Source organism: Lissotriton vulgaris, chromosome 9 (assembly GCF_964263255.1).
Source record: "Lissotriton vulgaris chromosome 9, aLisVul1.2, whole genome shotgun sequence".
Lineage (NCBI taxonomy): Eukaryota > Metazoa > Chordata > Amphibia > Caudata > Salamandridae > Lissotriton > Lissotriton vulgaris.
Window position 1 is genome coordinate 64,742,434 of NC_141697.1, and position 22,665 is coordinate 64,765,098.

General features: G+C 49.8%; 1 protein-coding gene across 5 annotated transcripts in view; it reads left to right on the plus strand.

The window, feature by feature from the left end:
* The window catches only part of RYR3 (ryanodine receptor 3), a 1,864,151-nt gene that overhangs the window by 1,261,038 nt on the left and 580,448 nt on the right, over positions 1 to 22,665 (plus strand). For all 5 annotated transcript variants that reach the window (XM_086937034.1, XM_086937032.1, XM_086937031.1 and 2 more), the window contains one exon: positions 9,897 to 9,957. In XM_086937034.1, coding sequence (XP_086793160.1) covers positions 9,897 to 9,957 — 61 coding nt within the window. The remainder of the gene's footprint in view (positions 1 to 9,896; positions 9,958 to 22,665) is intronic.

A 22,665-nucleotide genomic window follows, 5' to 3' on the forward strand; every position in this document is an offset into this window, starting at 1 on the left:
AAAGCGTTACCGAAGGTAAGTAACTTGTTCTTTACTGTTCATATCCATTATATTACCACAAACTTTACACTGCAGCAAGCATAAATTCATGTAGTCTACCATACCTTGAATTCACATATATAGCATGTCTTCATAAGATAAAAATTACCCCCATTTGCAAATGGGCCGCTCTTTTCGCTGTCTAATTTGCTAATGAGGGCCACTTTTATTTTGGTGCCAGGCTTACTTTCTGTCCCAGTGAGTCGCCAATCTATGAACACTTAAGGGCACACTGGATGACAACAGGAGTCGCTGAGATAATATGTACCTTTATAACCAGAGGCAGTAAAGTACAGGAAGTCGCTTTGGGAGACTGTAAGACTCTGCAATCCATTGGTAAGGACAGCATTTAATGTGGTGAGAACGGGGGGCCTCTACATGCAGACATTCAGGCCAGCGAGCAATCCAGAGTAAGATGGGGTAACACAGGCAAGGTGATACCATGATAGGAGGAGCAGGGAGAGAGAGGGGGTTAGAGACTGAGAGAGAGAGGGAGGGGGAGAGAGAGAGAGGGGGAGAGAGAGAGAGAGAGAGAGAGAGAGAGAGATAGACATGTTGATTTCTGAGACATATGCAGGGTAATGCCGTGGACGAACATGAAAGATATAGTATCTGTACAACCAGGATAGCCCCACGAGTGCAAGTAGGTGGGAATAGGAGAACGTAGGCCAGTAAGGCATAACTAGAGAACGCAAGCAGCAGAAACCATGGGCGCCCACTCTGCCTATTCCTTACAGTTGAAATGTACGTTTACTGTTGCAGTGTGAGAATGCATTTCATGAAAAGGGATATAAAGTAGGGTTTCCAGAAGAAAAATGCCAGCCATGTGTTGTTTAAAGACCCTGAAAGCCCTCGTCTGGACACTAAATAGGGTTATAAATAAAAATGTAAGTATTCATTTGTAATGTGACTTTTCTGTCTTTGTTCCCTTTAATTATCAGTCATGGATCATTCAGGCAGCCCTAGAACACAATTAAAGCGCATCTTATTTCTATTTGCTGTTCGAAGTATGCACAGATAAGTGCTGAAAATACGGCTTTAGGTGCCTGCCTATTTTTGTCAGTGGGGCAAAGTGGTAGGTGGTGGGCCAGGCCGCTGGGGGGGCTCCTCATTGTGCTTTGCAGGGGGGCCCCTTCAAGTTTCGTTACGCCACTGCTTCGAGGGGTGCGGAGGGCCTTTTTTGTTCAGACACTGTGCCCTTTGACACCGGGGCCTTTGACACCGGGGTCTTTGACACCAGGGCCTTTTTTGTTCAGACATCGGGGCCTTTGACACTGGGGCCTTTCTTGTTCAGACACAGGGGCCTTTGACACCGGGGCCTTTCTTGTTCAGACATCGGGGCCTTTGACACCGGGGTCTTTCTTGTTCAGACACTGGACCTTTCTTGTTCAGACACCGGGGCATTTGACACCGGGGCCTTTCTTGTTCAGACACCGGGGCCTTTCTTGTTCAGACATCGGGGCCTTTGACACCGGGGCCTTTCTTGTTCAGACACCGGGGCCTTTGACACTGGGGCCTTTCTTGTTGAGACACCGGGGCCTTTGACACTGGGGCCTTTCTTGTTCAGACACCGGGGCCTTTGACACCGGGGCCTTTTTGTTCAGACATCGGGGCCTTTGACACTGGGGCCTTTCTTGTTCAGACATCGGGGCCTTTGACACCGGGGCCTTTCTTGTTCAGACATCGGGGCCTTTGACACCGGGGTCTTTCTTGTTCAGACACCGGGCCTTTCTTGTTCAGACACTGTGCCCTTTGACACCGGGGCCTTTCTTGTTCAGACACCGGGGCCTTTGACACTGGGGCCTTTCTTGTTCAGACATCGGGGCCTTCGACACCGAATCTTTCTTGTTCAGACACCGGGCCTTTCTTGTTCAGACACTGTGCCCCTTTACACTGGGGTCTTTCTTGTTCAGACACCGGGGCCTTTGACACTGGGGCCTTTCTTGTTCAGACACCGGGGCCTTTGACACAGGGGCCTTTCTTGTTCAGACACCGGGGCCTTTGACACTGGGGCCTTTCTTGTTCGGACACCAGGGCCTATCTTGTTCAGACACCGGGGCCTTTGACACTGGGGCCTTTCTTGTTCGGACACCAGGGCCTTTTTTGTTCAGACACCGGGGCCACTGGAGCATTTCTCGTTCGGACAATAGGGCCTTTCTCATTGAGACACTGGAATCCTTTACATTCGGACTCTTGTGCCTTTCACATTCAGACACCGAGCCCTTTCATATTCACACACAGCATTCTTTCACACTCCAGCACTGACGTATTTCTCCCTTGCACGCTGGGATCTTTCACATTTATTAACTGGAGCCTTTCACCTTCCGACACTGGGTGGATGGCACGCAAACACGTGCGTGCTTCTCATCCACACACGTGAATCGTTCTCTTTCAGGCGGAGGGGCCTTGTGTTTTTCGTGTGGGGTGATTTCACAGCCACTTTGCCCCCTCAGTTATGTGTCTCCTTGTCTGGCATGCATCCCTGGCTGAGCGCCTCCCACTGGTGGCTCTGGCTTTAATCTCTAAACAATTACCGTCCTGCCAGCCGAGACTCGGATGAAGGTGCGGCGCACCACACTCACACAGGGCCTTCTACGACAGGACGATAATTGCATGATCTGCGCTGCCTGATTCCGATAAGTAATCTATTTTTGCAAGTAGGTGGTGCGGTGCCCTTGATAGAACCAGGAAATAAATAGAATTTGTGAATTTGCAAGGTGCAAATTGAATAATGTTGCACTTTGCCACACTCTCTGGAAACTATGGCCAAACCAACGTGTGCATGTCCATGTGCTGCATGATTTGCCATAAAAGTCCTATAATAAACAACGTCGGCGAAAGGCGTCAGTACTTGTCTGTCCTCCCTCGCCGCCTCTCTTTTTCTTTCTCTGTCTCCATGTTTCCATGTTTCCTCCATGTCCATAGCACTAGAAATGTCTTCCTCGTATTGTTTTCTCCTATGTCCTCTCTCTTTGCTACCCCTCTACTCGCGTTGGGTCTATCTCATGTCTCAGCTCTTCCACCCTCATCTTATTGACACTCAGCAGCCGCCCTTCTCTCTCTCTCTCTCTCTCTCTCTCTCTCTCTCTCCCTCTCTCTCTCTCTTCCTCTCTCTCCCTCTCTCTCTCTTCCTCTCTCCCCCTCTCCCTCCCTCTCTTTCTCTCTCTCCCTCTCTCTCTCTCTCTCTCTCTCTCTCTCTCTCTCTCTTCCTCTCTCTTCCTCTCTCTCCCTCTTTCTCTCTTCCTCTCTCTCCCTCTCTCTCTCTTCCTCTCTCCCCCTCTCTCTCTCTCCCTCTCCCTCCCTCCCTCCCTCTCTCCCTCTCTCCCTCTCTCTCCCTCTCCCTCTCCCTCTCCCTCTCCCTCCCTCTCTCTCTCTCTTTCTCCCTCTCTCCCTCTCCCTCTCTCTCTCTCTCTCTCTCTCTCCCTCCCTCTCTCTCTCTCTCTCTCTCTCTCTCTCTCTCTCTCTCTCTCTCCTATTTACATCAATTCCACATGGTTTTAGTTTAGACCAGACCACTGTTTAGTTAACACGAGTTTCTGTCAGTAAAGTGCAAAGGTCATCTATTCATGATCCTAAACGAAGCACCCGATGCCCTGCGTGCCATGTAGGTTTCAGTTTCCGGGGAAAGGTCGCCTACTACCACTGAGATCGCCCTGATTGGTTAATAATATCCCTTTTACTAATTTTGAACCCAAATAGTCTGAAAATTGTTTACTTTGAACATCCCCAAAAAGCCCCATATTTCCATAAAACATGTACAGCGTCAAAATTGAGAATGTGAAAAGCCGTCGTTTTCTCGAGTTGAGAGTGTACTGATTTCGGAGCAGTGACCCTTGCAGCTCCTGACCCTGCCTAGTGTGTGATGGCACCAGTGGTGGGTGGAGAGAGCGAGCATTAATGAAACCCCGCATGCCAGCAGGAGAGCTCAGCCTTGTTTACCTGCACAAATGTCACATGGTGTGATTACTACTCTATACCTGAGCGATCTCTAGTCTCTTCTGGCAGCGCCTGCTTCTTTGGAGATGTCCAGAACCGCCACCATCTTCATGGACTCAATAAACATTGTCGAACTGTGTCCCTCACCTAGCAGTCAATATTCAAACTGACCCTTCCCAACAAGGAATCCTTTGCAAACACCCCCTAACGGAAATGTACCTGATTGGGACTGACACTCTCCAGTCCTAATAACCTTTCAGAGGTACCTTTTGTAGGAAAACATGTGTTTCCTAGAGGCTGTTCCACCTCATCCCTTCTTTGGTTATTGTGGGCACCTCTTTTCACCGACATCTTGATGTTCTCACTTGTGTACTCACTTGATAATACACCTTCCATATCAAAACATATACAATACAGAAGAAAGACCACAGTTTGCTGGTATTCATTGTAGGACATAGCTTTATTTACTCCATATCCAAACACCAGGTATGTTAAAGGGTACGCATTCTTTCTTTACAGACGTCTTTATGGCAGAATATTGTTATACTTTGTCAGATTTATAATTGCATCCCCTCAAGGCAGGCTCAGACACCCAACAACATTCTTTACATAGCATATTATTGGGCAACATAGCATCACTTACTCAAAAGTGAATGCAACCGGAGAACTCCAGAGCACCATCCCTGCTAGGGGCACCTCTAACTGACCCCAGCCACATCCAGACGAACTGTCCATCTGTGGGCAACCCTGGGGTAGGGCCAGAAGGATTGGACCACCAGCATGCCAGCCCCCCATCAAGACAGCGCCTCACCCACCAAAACCTCAAAGCGAGAGAAGGCAAGGAGCTTCCAAGTGCCATTGCTGCTACAGGCACCCATGACTCAAGCTGCACTGGGCAACTCCAGGATAGGACCTGAAAGTCAGGACCATCAGCAGGCCAGTCTCTCCTCTGGGCAGCTCATACCCACCAAAACCCCAAAGCCGGAGCAGACAGGGAGCTTCCAGGCACCATTCCTGCACACGTGACTCAAGCTACACCCCAATGAACTCTCCATCTGTGGGCAACTCCCGGGTAGGACCAGATGGTTTGGACCATCAGCAGTCCACTCTCTTTTCCGAGCAGCCCCATATCCACCAAAACCTCAAAGCGAGAGCAGACCGGGAGCTTCCAGGCACCATTCCTGCACACGTGATTCAAGCTACACCCCAATGAACTCTCCATCTGTGGGCAACTCCCGGGTAGGACCAGATGCTTTGGACCATCAGCAGGCCAGTCTCTCCTCCGGGCAGCCCCATATCCACCAAAACCTCAAAGCGAGAGCAGACAGGGAGCTTCCAGGCACCCATGACTCAAAAAAGCTACACCCAATGAACTCTCCATCTGTGAGCAACTCTGGGATAGGACCTGAAGGTCAAACCATCAGCAGGCCAGTCTCTCCTCCGGGCAGCCCCATATCCACCAAAACCCCAAAGCGGGAGCAGACAGGGAGCTTCCAGGCACCCATGACTCAAAAAAGCTACACCCAATGAACTCTCCATCTGTGAGCAACTCTGGGGTAGGACCTGAAGGTAGGACCAGATGCTTTGGACCATCAGCAGGCCAGTCTTTCCTCTGGGCAGCCTCATACCCACCAAAACCCAAAAGCAAGAGCAGACGGGTAGCTTTCAGGTACCATCCCTGCCCGGGGCACCCGTGACTCAAACAAGATACACCCCAATGAACTCTCCATCTATGAGCAACTCTGGGGTAGGACCAGAAGGTCTGGACCATCAAAAGCCATCAACAGCCAACTCGCCACATTGATCGAAGAGCACAACATCCTCGACTCCTCCCAATCCAGCTTCAGAAAAAACCACAGTATGGAAACCGCCCTCCTCGCTTCAACAGACGACATCCGCACCCTACTGGACAAAGGAGAAACAGCAGCCCTCATCCTCCTAGACCTCTCACCGGCATTCGGCACAGTCTCTCACCGCACCCTAATACGCAGACTCCACGACACAGGGATCCAAGACAAGGCCCTCGACTGGATCCGCTCCTTTTTCTCTGTCAGAACGCAGTCTCTCCTCCGGGCAGCCCCATATCCACCAGAACCTCTCAATATAGCGTGCTCAGCTTGGTCCTTTTTCCAAGGAATAGAGAGGCCAAAGGAGGGTGATAGCTGTGCAGCTCAGGCCTAATAGCCCATTAACCCCCTTACCTGATGTCACCCAGGTAGGTCTACACTCTGCATGGAACTGTGCTTTTCTGCACGGCGGGAAATGGGAAAAGGATCCGATGGGCGGCCCCACAATAGCAAGAGGCTAAATACACCTGGTCCCTCTGACCCACTAACGGCCCCCCCTGACCCTCTCAGGCAATAGGAAGAGGGTAAATACACCTGCCACCCCTCGGATCCACTAACGCCCCCCCCCCCCCCCAGCCCTTTCAGGCAATAGCAAGAGGCTAAATACACCTGGCCCTAGGGTGACAAACCGTCCGTAAATTTCACGGACAGTCCGTAATTTGGACCCCACTTCCGTTGTCCGTGAATATCCCTTTTATGGACGCCTTTTGTCCGTAATTTTAGGCATTGCAGGGAACAGCACTGTTCCCTGCAATGCAGCCTGAACTCCCTGACGGGGCGCCTCGCACCTATGCTCCAGCACAAGAGCAGCCCCACCCGCCCTTTGTCATTCTGTATGCGGCTGATTGCCACATACAGAATGACAATGGGGCAGTTTGGGTCACAAAGCACGTGGTGAGGTGATGGCCTCCCCCAGCCTCGGTCTAGGGCAGGGCATTCTGTCAGTTGGAAGACTGAATACTGGCGAGGGGCGGTGGGGGGAGAAGGGGGGACAGGGACGGATTGGCAAGGCGGGCATTCGGGCATCGGCCGAAGGGCCGGTGTCTCAGTGCCCTCTGTGGGCCGGTTTTTTCTCCCCTTTCCCAGTCCACAGAGGGTGGACTAGGAAAGGGGAGAAAAAAAACGGCCCACAGAGGGCACTGAGACAGAGACAGAGACAGAGAAATGAAAGCAGCCTCGCTGTGCGGCCGTACAGCGATTATCAGCTGTGGGCTCTCCTTCACCCCCTGCCCTCCCAAGCAATCATGCAGAGGCTGGCTGGGGAGGGGTGATTGTTTGCAAGGTGTTGCTCAGTTCTATGAGCCATTTTCACCCCGGCCCCCCTGGGGCCCACGCATCCCAGAAACAGTGTTTGTCTTAACACCTCGCCCACAGCCCTTCACATTCAGGGCTTAGTGGGCGAGGAAGAATGGGTCTCGCTGTGGGGGCCAGGTGATGTTTGGAACTCGCACCCTTCACCTCAGCCTCCCCCTGTCTACCTGGCTACCTTGGATGACCCAGAAAGCTGTGTTTTGTGCTCCCCTGCCAGGACATTGCCCTGAGGCCTGGAGGGCTGATTAATTTACTAATTGCATGGGGCCTTACCTATGTTCATGTGCTCCTGAGCTGAAGGTCTGGAGAGGGCTAAGTTGGTTCGTAATAGCAGGGGCTTTCCTGCTTTTCAGGGGCTCCTGCGCTGGAGGGCTCGAATAATTTTGTGACAGAAAGGGCCCTTGCTGTTTTTTTTAGTTGCTCAGCATGTAGGCCATTGTCAACGTGGCCCTGTGTCCTGCACAAGAACAGTATCCTCCCACTTTCATTCCTTTTCTGTGCAAATGGTTTTTCGTGAATGGGCACGCCCCTTGAATGTGGGCCACGCCCCTTAAATATGGGCCACGCCTCATGAATGTGGGCCACTTTTTTCGTCAGTGCCCGGGCCAAATTGTGATCCCAATCCGACCCTGAGGGGGGAGGCTTGTTTTACTTCTGGGAAGACAGAGGAATTCTGAAATACAGCACTCTTTTCCTGCGGTATACTGTGCACTGTGTTCATTTTTAATGCAGTGTCCTTGAATGTCTCTCCCCTACGCAATGAGAGCTGGTAAGGTCGCCCCCACCCCCGCAGCCAATGCGTCGGTAGCTGGGTTCTCCGGTTCTAATCAGATGCTGAAGGGAGAGAAAGTTGGACGGTATTCCTGAATTCTCTTTTGAAGGTGGAAGGAGCCTGTTTTCTGTCCTCGTTGATGCACAAGTTGTAAAAGCTCAAACTGGACTCTTTTTTCGTCTGGTGGCCAGTGGAGTTTCTGCGTGTAGAATAAAATGTGTGCACATATTTTCAGCTAGAAAATCAAGCAAACTGCTTAGTTGAGAATGGGTTGGAGCGTCTTAATCTCAGCCCTAGTAAGTCCTAGTCATTTTACAATGGTTCCTCAGAAGATGAAAGCGCAATTCGAACGTTAACAACCCTCTAAAGGGCAAAAGAGGAAGATTTTCACTCTGAGATTGAAAAAGCAGGAAGATACTTCCTGATTCATTAGTGATGTAAAGACAGCTTGTCATCTAGGTGAACTTCCAAGTCCTTGACTGCTGCTTTGGGGACTTTGGGGGCTTTAGGGCTAAAGATGGCTATGCCAATGCTTGTTTAGAGTGCCTATGTGGAGGGACATAGTAAACCCTACCCCACCCCTTGCTTTAGGAACTACAGCAAGGGTGACATTCTTGATGGGACTCTACTGTCTGCAACTCTGCAGACAAAGGCTCAGCTCATAATCACTATGAAAAGGTGAGTGAGTGAGTAAGTGAAGGGATGGGTGGATGGCTGGATGGATTAGTGAAATAGTGAATGGATGAATGAGCGGGTGAATGGATGGATAATGAGCAAAAGGATACATGGATGGATGAGGGAGTGGAAAGATGGATGAGAGAAAAGGTAAATAGATGGATGTATGGGTGGATGGGTAGATGGATGGGTAAAAGGGTGGGTGGATAAGTGAAAGGGTGGATGATGGGCGATTGAATGGGTGGATGGATGAGTGAAATGAAGGATGGATTGATTAATTGATAAGCGAAAAGGTGAAAAGATGAGTGAAAGGGTAGATGTAAGGATGAATGAGTGAGGGAAAGGGAGAGTAGATGGACTAAAGGGTGGATAGATGAGTAAAAGAGTGGATTGATGAGAGAAAGGAGGGATGAATGATAGGGTAAATGGATGGATTCATGAGTGGATGGGTAGCTGGGTGGGTGGGTGGATGGCTACGTGAAAGGGTAGATGGAGAGAGAAAGGGAGGATGAATGGATGAGTGAAAGGGTGAATGGGTGGAAGGATGACTGCCTGGGTGGATGGATGAGTAAGTGAAAGGGTGGCTGGATGGATGGGTGGAAGAGTGGATGAATGAGTGTACGGATGGATAGTGTAAAAGGGTGAATGGATGAGTGAAAGGGTGGATGGAGGGATGGATGAGTGAAAAGATGGATGGAAGGACACATGACATGATGAATAGGTTTGCAAATGGTTGAATAGGTTTGGATATGGATAGGCTTACTTATATACTAGTCCGCGACCTCCTCTGATGTGTCTGTAAAACTTACCCTTTGTCCTGAATTTTGACCTCCTGTCCTGAATTTTTGTCCTGAATTTTGACCCTTTGTCCTGAATTTTTACACTTACCGTCCTGAATTTGCACCCATTCCAGTTGGTCACCCTACCTGGCCCCCTCGGATCCACTAACGGCCCCCCTGACCCTTTCAGGCAATAGCAAGAGGGTAAATACACATGGCCCCCTCGGATCCACTAACGCCCCCCTGACCCTTTCAGGCAAGAGGGTAAATACACCTGCCCCCTCGGATCCACTGGCGGCACCCCAGACCCTCCGCTGTGTTTGGGGGGTGGGGGCTCATTCCATTGTAACCTCAGTAAAGTGTGAAGTGGCCCTTGCGCTGTGAATCCGGTGTTTGATCGTCTGTGCGGATGGCTTCATTTGTCCACTGGTGCGAACACAAATCTTTGCAGAAATGTGTCTATTGATTATGAAGATCAAAGCGCGAAGGAAGGCGGAGTAATTTGACTAAATGTATTGTCTTTCCTCCTCTCTGCAGGAAGTGATTCGGCAACGATGGTGAGCTGTCTGCTTATCTTGGCACAGACCGTAGACACCCGGTAAGTTGTTATCTCTTAAACGCAGCGCTGCACAGCATTCGTCCACAAAAAAGTCTCTCTCCTCCTGGGCATGTTCTTGGATTAACCCATAACATCGGCTGTCACTTTAACTGCACGGCTTCTGCTGGCCGCCTTTGTCTTTCAAAGAATCCCCAAATTTGTGCAGCGTCGTTTGATCTTGGGCGCCGAGAGCGGAAGCCGGCTTCAGTTGCTTGGCAACATCCACACCGAGACAAGCGCAGCAGCTGCCGACTGTTGTCTGTCTCCAAAATCTAGACATTTAAACTGGAAATCGGTCAAGGATTGTGTGAGCGAAAGATGCCAAAATAGAAAACTGAATGACAGGAGAGATTTGAACAGGTTGGAAGCTTCTGTTTGGGTCAATGAGCCGCATGATGCTCGTGCAGTATTTAAGCCGGTGACGGGCAGCGCCGGTACAACTGAACTCTTGTTGGCTTAAGTCTTCCCCAAAGCCTAGCTGCCTTCTGTTTCTGCCGGCGTGGAGGGATGTCATGTCTGAGCCCATGCTTAACAATGTCACTAGAGCCGTCACACCTGCCAGAGTGCACTCATCGCTGCTGGCAGGCGTCCCCCTCCCCATCAAACATTATCCTCGAGTTCACTCACTACCACCCAGCGCAAGCGCCCCTCACCTACCACAGCCCCTTGATCGAATACATTTCATTTGTTTTAAAGCAGTGGTAAAGGCTGGCTTTACTAATCCACTCAGCTAACCACTTGCAATATGGGTCTGTTGTTTTTGGAGAACAACAATGACAGCAACAACGCCACCCTGCTGGACAACCTCGCCAACCTCGGACTCAAGCAACTGGTGAACACCCCCACCCACTACGCCGGCCATACGCTCGACCCCATCTTCTCCTCCAGCAAGCACATCTCCTTCAGCCACTCAACCGGACTACACTGGACAGACCACAGCTGCGTCCACTTCAGCTTCAGGAGAACCACGACCCACCACCACCCGCAACAGGTTCCCCGCAGAAGCTGGAGTAAGATCACCGCCGACCAGCTCACCACCGCCCTCAGCCAGAACCCGCCCACCAACACGACGGACCCCAACGAAGCAGCCCGCAACCTCACACAGTGGCTCATTAACTGCGCTGACGAACTCGCACCACTAAAGAATCCTCCCAGCAGACCCGGCAGCAGGAAAGCCTCGAGGTTTACCAACAAACTCAAAAACTCCAAGAAAACCTGCCGCGCCCTCGAGAGAGCCTGGCGCCACGACCAGACAGCAGAACACATGACCGCCCTCAAGAACGCCACCCGCATACGCCACCAGTTGATCCGCACCACCAAGAAGACAACATTCAAAGAACGACTGGGCAACAACACCCACAACAGCAAGTAACTCTTCAGCATCGTTAAAGAGCTTTCCAACCCCAGCGCCCGCAACAACGACATCACACCCTCGCAAGACCTCTGCGACTCACTCGCCTCGTACTTCCACCCCAAGATCGCCGACATACACAACAGCTTCTACGCGCAGAGCTCGGACCCAACCACCAAACCAACGCCCCCCACCACCACCTTCCACACCTGGACCCCGGTCAGCACTGAAGACACCACCCGCCTGATGAACACCATCCACTCCTGCTCCCCTACCGACCCTTGCCCACACCACATCTTCAACAAAGGCGACTCCATCATCGCACCACAACTCCGGAACATCATCAACAGCTCCTTCGCATCCGCCACCTTCCCAGAGAGTTGGAAACATGCCGAACTGAGCGCCCTCCTGAAGAAACCCACCACGGACCCCACGGACCTCAAGAACTTCCGCCCCATCTCGCTCCTCCCCCTTCCAGCCAAGGTCATCAAGAAGACCGTCAACAGACAACTCTCTGCCTTCCTCGAGACCAACGGATCCCTCGACCCCTCACAGTCCGGGTTCCGAGCAAACCACTGCACCAAGACCGCCCTCATTGCAGTAACTAACGACATCATGTCCCTGCTGCCCTCATCCTCCTGGACCTTTCATCAGCCTTTGACACTGTATGCCACCGCATCCTGATACAGCGCCTCAGCAACACCGGAATCCAAGAAGCGGCCCTGGAGTGGATCATCTCGTTCCTCGACGGAAGAACCCAGAGAGTCCACCTCCCACCCTTCCGATCCGCGGCCACCGAAGTCATCTGCGGCGTCCCGCAAGGATCCTCACTCAGCCCCACCCTCTTCAACGTCTACATGAGCCCTCTCGCAGCCATCGCACGCCAACACAACCTTAACATCGTCTCCTACGCCGACGACACCCAGCTGATCCTCTCCCTCACCAACGATCCCGCCACCGCCAAAGCCAACTTCCAGGAAGAAATGAAAGATGTCGCGGAATGGATGAAGCTCAGCCGTCTGAAACTGAACTCAGACAAGACGGAAGTCCTCATGCTCGGACCATCTCCCTCCGCCTGGGTTGACTCCTGGTGGCCCCCTGCCCTGGGCACCGCACCGAAGCCAACGGACCACGCACGCAACCTGGGCTTCATCCTGGACTCATCCCTCATGATGACCAAGCAAGTCAATGCCGTCTCATCATCCTACTTCAATACCCTGCGCATGCTCCGAAAGATCTTCCGGTGGAGCCCCACCGAAACCAGGAAGACGGTCACCCAGGCCCTCGTCACCAGCCGTCTGGACTACGGGAACACCCTCTACGCTTGAACCACGGCCAAACTCCAGAAAAGACTCCAGCGCATTCAGAACGCCTCAGCACGACTCATCCTGGACATCCCTCGCCACAGCCACATCTCAGCCCACCTGAAAGACCTGCACTGGCTTCCCATCAACAAGAGGATCACGTTCAGACTCCTCACCCACGCACACAAGGCTCTCCACGACACAGGCCCAAAGTACCTCAACATCCGACTCACATTCTACACACCCACCCGCCAGCTCCGTTCCGCCAGCCTCGCCCTCGCCTTCGTCCCACGAATCTGCAAATCCACCATCGGAGGAAGATCCTTCTCCTACCTGGCACCCAAGACATGGAACTCCCCCCCCCCACCCACCTACGGCTGACCCTGGACTATCTCTCCTTCAGGAAACAACTCAAGACCTGGCTGTTCGAGCAGTAGCGACCCCCCCCCCCCCCCCTAGCGCCTTGAGACCCTAACGGGTGAGTAGCGCGCTATACAAATTCTATTGATTGACTGATTGATTGATTTTGCAGCAGGCATATTAACCCTCTGCACTACTTTATGGCGAGTCAAAACTGCCAGCAGACAACACTCTGATCTACCTCTCTACCAGAATTATTGACCACAAGTGTTATCTTGACATTTTTATTGCTGACTGAAAGCTGGACTCATAGCAGGTGCTTTTAAATAGTACATTATTGCTAAACACAGCACCGCCTCACCCCCACGTGCCCTGCTCTTTTCCCCATCGTTAAATACCAGTTGCCACTGAGAGTGGGTGTCTAATATGATCTATATCAGTGGTGTTTTCTTGACACGCTTGAAGATCAGATGCTTAACATGCTCTTATCATGTTTTGTCGCTGTGCCCAGTCATATAGCAGCATGAAAGGGGTGAACGATATGATGCCTGCATTAATAAAGAGTGCATTGGATGGATAGTGTAAAACTCAAATTAGACACGTGTCCTCATCCTGTTTCGGGAAGCTCTATGTGCTTCGTAAATTTCTGCACTTCCTCCCCTTAGAGTCTCGCGGACCATTAACCATGCTCCAATTTTCTCCCATCTTGACTACACTAACAGTCTCTATGGTGGAGCACCTGCCTACTTGACTAGGCGCTACACATTGTTCAAAACACTGCTGCCAGAATACTCTGTAAAATTCATTTCCAGCACCCGATCTCTACCCACCTAAGTAAGCTCCACTGGATCCAGTGACCAAACGGATGGCATTCCAGGCTCTCACCTTGGCTTTCAGGGCTTTCCAAGGACATGGCCCAGCTTACTTAAGAGTGCGACTTAAGCACTATCAACATAGCCGGATCCTCAAATCCAACCATCTCCTTCGCCTTGCTACCCCCCCACTTTCGCAGGTCCAGAATGGGTGGCAGAGCTTTTGCGGTGATCACCTCCAAACTCTGGAACACACTTCCACTATTCCTTTGCTCCTCTGAGTCAGAACTTATCTTTCAACGTGCCTTAAAGACCTGGCTGTTCACCTGCCCTTAGTCCTCCACTGTGTACCTTCCTTGTGCCCCCTGTCTCAGCACTAGGACACCCCCGTTGGGGGTAGCTGTGCACTATATAAAATCCAAAAATAAATAAATATATAATAAGGCACAAATCGAGTTTGGCCTGTCTATGACGTGTATGGATGTTCTGAGCGTATGGCATGCTATGCAGATGGTGTCAGTGTCAACATGTGCCTGTGCTTATGACTGTAGTGAAATGAAGGAGAGTGAGATACAGCCACACATTTGGTTATGCCTACCAACTGCAAGGTGATTTGTTCGAGTACTCTTAGGGTGTCATGAGTTCTGCACCTTATCATCCACTGAATCAGGTGTTTCTGTCTGCTCGTTGCGGGATCACCCGGGAAAAGCCAACTATTCACCAACTTCCCGAATTTCATGTCGTCTTGGGAGTTTCTGGTCTTTTCTAAGAGATTATTCCAGAATTAGGCTTTGCACTTTAAAGAATATTCGCCATAAACAGACTGAAAACATGGGTTATTTAGAATTCCAAAGTAGCCTTCTTGTTGATCAACATCTCTCTAAAGTGATGACATTCGGTAGAACCTCTTCTCCTTCAAACAATTCAGAAATCTTTCTGTTTCCAGCGGGGATACCTAGAAAACGTTCACTTCTCTAAGTAGGAGCAATTACTCAGTGCCTTTGGGAATTCAAATTTTTGGACAGTTCTTTCTCACTCAGGCACTTTTGAGAGTTCTAGAATGCTGTCTTTCTTACAGAAGAAATTGTTGTTTCAGTCGAATAGCCCCTGTTTGCCTGTTGAGGCCTATGTTAAATACCTTCAGCAAATACCTTTAGCAGATTGAAGGAAAAGCATATTAAAAACTCAATGTCTGCGTTACTTTGATGTAATTGCTGTTCTGCTTAGTGCGGCCCTGGCCAAGGATGCCGCAAAGCTCAACACGATAGACTATTAATTCTGGATTCAGCAGCTCTTTCTACACACTCAGTAATCTAGTCAACAAGAGGATATAGAACAAGGAAAACATAGCACTGAATATTTATCTAGTGTAGCTTCTGCCAGGCAGCACACTAGTCCAAGTGGCCACCAAGTGCATGTAGGACGAGGAAAACATAGCACAGATGTTTTACCTCATACAGTTTCTCCCAGGTGACTTAATAGTCCAAGTGGCCATCAAGAGCAGGTAGAAAAAGGAAAATATGCGCTGATTATTTACCTAACACAGCTTCTTGCAGATGACACAATGGTTCAAGTGGCCATCTAGAGCAGATAGAACAAAGAAAACATTACGTTGATTGTTTCCTCCTACAGCTTCTCCCAGGTGACACAACAGTCCAAGTGGCCATCAAGAGCAGGTAGAAAAAGGAAAACATGGCACTGATTATTTATCTAGTGCAGCTTCTCCCAGGTGACACGATGGTCCAAGTGGCCATCAAGAGTAGATAAAACAAAGAAAACACATCACAGATTTTTTACCTCATACAGTTTCTCCCAGGTGACTTAATAGTCCAAGTGGCCATCAAGAGCAGGTAGAAAAAGGAAAATATGCGCTGATTATTTACCTAACACAGCTTCTTGCAGATGACACAATGGTTCAAGTGGCCATCTAGAGCAGATAGAACAAAGAACACATTACGTTGATTGTTTCCTCTTACAGCTTCTCCCAGGTGACACAACAGTCCAAGTGGCCATCAAGAGCAGGTAGAAAAAGGAAAACATGGCACTGATTATTTATCTAGTGCAGCTTCTCCCAGGTGACGCAATGGTCCAAGTGGCCATCAAGAGCAGATAAAACAAAGAAAAGACATCACTGATTGTTTACCTCATACAGCTTCTCCCAGGTGACACAATAGTCCACGTGGCCATCAAGAGCTGGTAGAAAGATTACAATATGGCACTGATTATTTTCCTAATTCAGCTTCTCCCAGGTGACATGATGGTCCAAGTGGCCATCAAGAGCAGGTAGAAAAAGGAAAACATGGCACTGATTATTTATCTAGTGCAGCTTCTCCCAGGTGACGCAATGGTCCAAGTGGCCATCAAGAGCAGATAAAACAAAGAAAACACATCACTGATTGTTTACCTCATACAGCTTCTCCCAGGTGACACAATAGTCCACGTGGCCATCAAGAGCTGGTAGAAAGATTACAATATGGCACTGATTATTTTCCTAATTCAGCTTCTCCCAGGTGACATGATGGTCCAAGTGGCCATCAAGAGCAGGTAGAAAAAGGAAAATATGCGCTGATTATTTACCTAACACAGCTTCTTGCAGATGACACAATGGTTCAAGTGGCCATCTAGAGCAGATAGAACAAAGAAAACATTACGTTGATTGTTTCCTCCTACAGCTTCTCCCAGGTGACACAACAGTCCAAGTGGCCATCAAGAGCAGGTAGAAAAAGGAAAACATGGCACTGATTATTTATCTAGTGCAGCTTCTCCCAGGTGACACGATGGTCCAAGTGGCCATCAAGAGTAGATAAAACAAAGAAAACACATCACTGATTGTTTGCCTCAGACAGCTTCGCCCAAGTGACACAATAGTCCAAGTGGCCATCAAGAGCTGGTAGAAAAAGGAAAACATGGCACGGATTAATTATCTAGTGCAGCTCTCCCAGGTGACACGATGGTCCAAGTGGCCATCAAGAGCAGATAAAACAAAGAAAACACATCACTGATTGTTTACCTCATACAGCTTCTCCCAGGTGACACAATAGTCCACGTGGCCACCAAGAGCATGTAGAAAAAGGAAAACATGGCACTAATTATTTACCTAATACAGCTTCTCCCAGGTGACACGATGGTCCAAGTGTCCATCAAGAGCAGATACAACAAAGAAAACACATCACTGATTGTTTGCCTCAGACAGCTTCTCCCAGGTGACACAATAGTCCAAGTGGCCATCAAGAGCTGGTAGAAAGAGGAAAATGTGGCACTGATTATTTACCTAATACAGCTTCTCCCAAGTGACACAATGGTCTAAGTGGCCATCAAGAGCAGGTAGAAAAAGGAAAACATGGCACTGATTATTTGCCTGGTACATTTTCTCCCAGGTGATACGTTGGTCCAATTGGCCATCAAGAGTAGATAAAACAAAGAAAACATGTCACTGATTGTTTAACTCATACAGCTTCTCCCAGGTGACACAATAGTCCAAGTGGCCATCAAGAGCATTTAAAGCAAGGAAAATATGGACAATTTATTTACCCAATACAGCTTCTCCCATGTAACACAATAGTCCAAGTGGCCATCAAAAGCAGTTGAAACAAGGAAAACATGGACTGATTGTTTACCTAATATAGCTTCTTCCAGGTGCCACAATGGCAAGAGTGGCCATCAAGAGCAGATAAAGCAAGGAAAACATGTCATTGATTGTTTATCTAGAGCAGCATCTCCTAGGAGGTGCAATGGGCCAAGTTGCTATCAAAAGCAGATAGAACAAGGTAACATTGGCACTGAATATTTACTTGGTACTAGGCATGAGCGGATTTTGCGGATTGGCAATCCGCGAATTTGCGGATTTGCGAATTTGCGGATTGCGGATAGTGATGCTAGCCCCTGTATCTCTATAGGCTTCAACTTTCGGGCCATTGATGTGGGGCGCCTGACTGTACTTGCCCAAAGTGTTGGGACAAGCAGTGAAGTTGGCAAACCCCATGCCATTTTCACAGACAAGAGTAGCTACATTAGGGGACCTGGTTAGGCCAGAGTCCACATGAGCTCCCAAAGTAAAACCAGCCAAATTCTTGGGGGCACTCCCACCACCTGGGGGATTACTACTAATAGTAACAGGAGGTCTGGGAGTATTACTTGGGGGAATGTTTTCCTTATTGTTGGCCCTGGGGCAACTGCTATCTGTCTTCCAGTGGCCAGGCTGTTTACAGACATGGCAATAAGGTTTCTTAGCATTAGAGGACGTGTTTTGGGACCCACCCCCACCATTGAAGTTTTGGGGCCCTGTGGAGGACTTGTCTTTAGATTTATCCCCACCTTTCTCATGAGGCTTGGTAGAATCTTTCTTCTGGTCACCACCCTGATTTTTAGGCCTAATCCTGGTTCTGACCCTATTGTCTGCCCTCTTTCCCAATTCTTGTGGAGAGGTCAGATCTGAGTCCACCAGGTACTGGTGTAGAAGCTGGTTTTGACAATTACTAAGGATCTGCTCCCTCATAATCAAATTATACAATCCTGTATAGTCACGTACTTTGCTGCCCAATAACCAGCCCTCCAGAGCCTCAGTAGCACAATCTACAAAATCAGTCCAGTCCTGAGTATGTGTCTTCTGGGTATCCTTGAACAACAACATATATTGCTCAGTGGTTAAGCCAAACCCATCAATTAGAGCACTCTTCAGGGCTGAGTAGTTTTTAGCATCCTCATCACTAACTGTGAGGAGCTTATCTCTACCTTTTTCTGAAAAGGAGAGCCACACGATTGCTGCCCACTGACTTTGGGGTACCTGCTGTACTTTGCAGGCCCTCTCCAAAGCAGTTATCCATTTGTGGATGTCATCCCCATCGTTGTAGGGGGCACAATATTACTTAGGTTTCTATGATTATAGGACCTATCTTTATCCTTAGGGATATTCCTGCCACCATTGGGTTCTGACCCACTCAACTTCTTTCTCTAGCAAAAGCAATTTTTTCTTTAGCTAGCTTTAGCTAAGTTCCTCTCTCTCTATTCTGAGATTGACTTCCCTCATCCTAGCCTGGTGTTCTCTTCTCTGACGGGAAGTCATTCCCCTCTGAGAAGCCCTTGAAGCATTGGAGTGGAGAGATTCACCTGAGTGAGATCTATTCCTCCTATACCTCTGATTAAGCCCACTTGGAGGCCTGAATGGGGCTGTCCCATTCTCAGCCCCAAATTGGCTTAGGTTAGCCTGGCTAAGTCTTCTGATTGGTACCTGGCTGTCTACCTCTTCCTCAGAATCTTCTTCAACCTCATCATCATCATCTTCTATGACAGGGGGTCAGAGGTATCATCTGCTGAGGGTAGGTCCTCATCTGCATTCCCTATATGGCCTGAACCAGAGGCCTTAAGACAGTGGTTCCCAAACTTTTTTGACCCGTGGCTCCCTTGACCTAATTGGCAGTTGGCCGTGGCTCCCCACCATTTTTTTACCCGCGCACCGTGGTGCCGCGGCGCACCCTTTGGGAACCACTGGTCTACATGAAGAATCAAGCCTAGACGTGATGAAGGATTCAGAGAGTCGCCATCCCTGTCATAAATCTATATTTGCAATCACAAAGATCTTATAAAGTACATCTCAATGCATACATAGAGTAGTATAAAGCACTCCCACTAAAAGTAACCAGGCTAGAGAAAGGCTCAAGGAGCTCTGTGGCATTACAAGAAGTTTACGTGAGGTGGGCTCTGATCATGGGTATCCGCAGAAATATTTTCGGTGGGGGGGCAAATTTTTAACTTCATCACCATCCCCCTTGCACCCTTTCCCCCTCTGCCTTACACCCTTCTCCCCCTCCACCCTGCACCCTTCTCTCTCTTCCCCTTGTACCCTTCTCCCCTCTGCCTTGCACCCTTCTCCCCTCTGCCTTGCACCCTTCTCCCCTCTGCCTTGCACCCTTCTCCCCTCTGCCTTACACCCTTCTCCCCTCTGCCTTGCACCCTTCTCCCCTCTTCCTTGCACCATTCTCCCCTCTGCCTTGCACCATTCTCCCCTCTGCCTGCACCATTCTCCCCACTGCCTTGTACCCTTCTCCTCTCTGCCTTGCACCCTTCTTTTCTCTGCCTTGCACCCTTCTCCTCTCTGGCTGGCACCTTTCTCCCCTCTGCCTTGCACCCTTCTCCTCTCTGCCTTGCACCCTTCTCCCCTCTGCTTTGCACCCTTCTCCCCTCACACTCTCCAACAAGCAGCAGTCACGAGTGACGACCCCTCAACAAGGAGTGAGGCAAAGACAGAAGCTGGCAGAGTGTGGCTGCATCAGGGCATAAGGCACCCACCCAACGATCTCCACCAGGCCTCTCACCCTGCACACACCCAATGCTCTCCACCAGGCCCCTGAACCTGCACCCACCCAACGCTCTCCACCAGGCCCCCCACCCTGCACCCACCCACCCAACACTCTCCACCAGGCCCCTGAGCCTGCACCCACCCAATGCTCTCCACCAGGCCCCCTACCCACCGAACGCTCTCCACCAGGCCCCTGACCCCGCACCCACCCACCCAACACTCTCCATCGGGCCCCTGAGCCTGCACCCACCCAATGCTCTCCACCAGGCCCCCCACCCTGCACCCACCCACCCAACGCTCTCCACTAGGCCCCCCACCCTGCACCCACCCACCCAACGCTCTCCACCAGGCCCCTGACCCCGCACCCACCCACCGCTCTCCACCAGACCTCTGACCCTGCACCCACCCTACGCTCTCCACCAGGACCCTGACCCTGCACCCACCCACCCAACGCTCCGGACCAGGCCTCTCACCCTGCACCCACCCACCCAACGCTCCCCACCAGGCCCCTGACCCACCAACCCAATGCTCTCCACAAGGACCTGACCCTGGGCAAATAACTTAATCTCTCCGGGCCTTATTTATGAAGGTCTTGCGCCGCCAGTGTGTCACTTTTAAAATGGGAAAAAGTGATGCACCAGTGGCGCAAGGCCTTCATAAATGAGGCCCTCCGTATCTAAAAAAGTAACATGTCCTTATGAAATGTCATTGGCTCTCATATAAAGCACTCTAATATGTTTGGGTTGGGTTTGCTCTATATCAAAATTGAGGGGGAAAAATGAAAACATTAGTTTAATTTATTTACTCTTTCGATGCTATTTGCATCTAAATAACCGAAGGTGCTCATTACTCCACAAGGAGCATGACCCCCTCCTGTGCTGCAACACCTTCCTTTCTGCCACTGACCAGCATCTCTTTCACAGCTCATCAGCAGCTGAAAGAGTTGATTGCCTTTTTTAATATTTAGAACTGCCAGGCGCCAAAATGCGGGATTAAGGGCATCATCTTTTGCCTTTGAGTAAGAAGTGCCTGGATCTGTAGCCGAGTCCTGTGTGCACTGTTTGTGCACCCCCCGCCGCCGTGATGCTCTACTTCAGAAAGGCAGAGACTAGGGGCAGAGCAACCTATTCATCACGGAGGCGGGAGGTGAAAGTGACACATTCTTAGTTAGACTTAAACACTTCCTTTCCCACATGGTGCGCGGCGCCCCTGGCTTCCCTTCACGGCGCACCAGGGCGCCGCGGCGCACAGTTTGGGAACCACAGCCTTAAGAACTTCAGATTCCTCTAGGAGTTCTATCAGTTGCTGAAGGGTAGGGTTAGAACCCCGTTTCAGCTTTCTTGTGGTACACAAGTGTCTCAGCTCTCTGAAGCTGAGTATATCAAATCTGGAGGGTGCCCTTGGAGGGTCACCTCCCACAGGTTCACCTGTGGCAGACATGATCTAGTGAGGTGTAGTGTGTGCACCTACCTACACTGAGTGTTTTCTACTAAACCTCTCTAGGAGTTGTAGTCAGGGTGTGCTAGGCCCTTTGGTCTACAATAACTAAGTTCAGTAGAACTTAAGTATTATAAGTCTTTTTATATGTACCCATAGGTACCTATGTGATCTTTCAAATGATATCTTAAGATTACAATTGGTAAAACAACAGCAAGCTCTTATCCCAACCGCTACACACCAATGTGAGAAGTTGGCCTAATATGTGATGTCCACTATTCTAGTGAGCACCCTGTATCAGTCCAAACAATCCTTATGGTGATGGTTGTAAAGTCAACCTTATAGACCAGCTATCCTAGAGGTAGCATGGACAAAGCAGTCTTAGGCTAAAACTTCAGAGGGCATGAAAAGCCAGCTGTTTTACCAGATTTAACCCCTTGAATACCAAATGAAAGGACACCACACAGGATATATATAAAATATATATATGTATTTATTTCTAAACAACCCCTCTGAGCTCTTTATGAGATCAGAGGCACAAGCATATAACAAGATACTTAATTATCATACAATACGTTGCACAATATACAGTAGCACCCTAGGGGCACGTCAAACCATATACTAAAATAGTGGTATAAGAACCACGTCACAAACAAAGGATAGGCCTAGGGCCTAGGGGATCGCTGGGGCTACACTGTAACTACCAAATGATAGGAAGTAGGAGGCCCACGGGAGGCGTGTGCAGTATCTTTACACACACGCAAGTTACCATAGAGTTAGAATTGGAACAAAAGAATTGGAAACCAGTTCTTTTAGGTCACTTCCGGATGGACTAGGAGAAAACTACTTGAAACTGGGACACTAGGGTAGTTATTACCCACAGGAGCACCGGAGTACTCGCGTTACCTCACCCACAGGAAGCGGGTGCATAGGTGTCAAAGTGTGTCGGGTTTCGTCGCTGAATCCTATGGAGCTGGAGAAAGATGCTGCAGGTGACCAGAAGAGAAGTGTCCGGTTGGATCCAAGGGTGGATCGAGGATGAAGAGTACCTGAAAGCAGAGGGGACAGAGTCTGGGTCACAAGCCAGTGACCAGGAAGGAACCAGGAAGGAACCAGGCGATGTCGAGGAGCAATCAGGTGATGTCATGA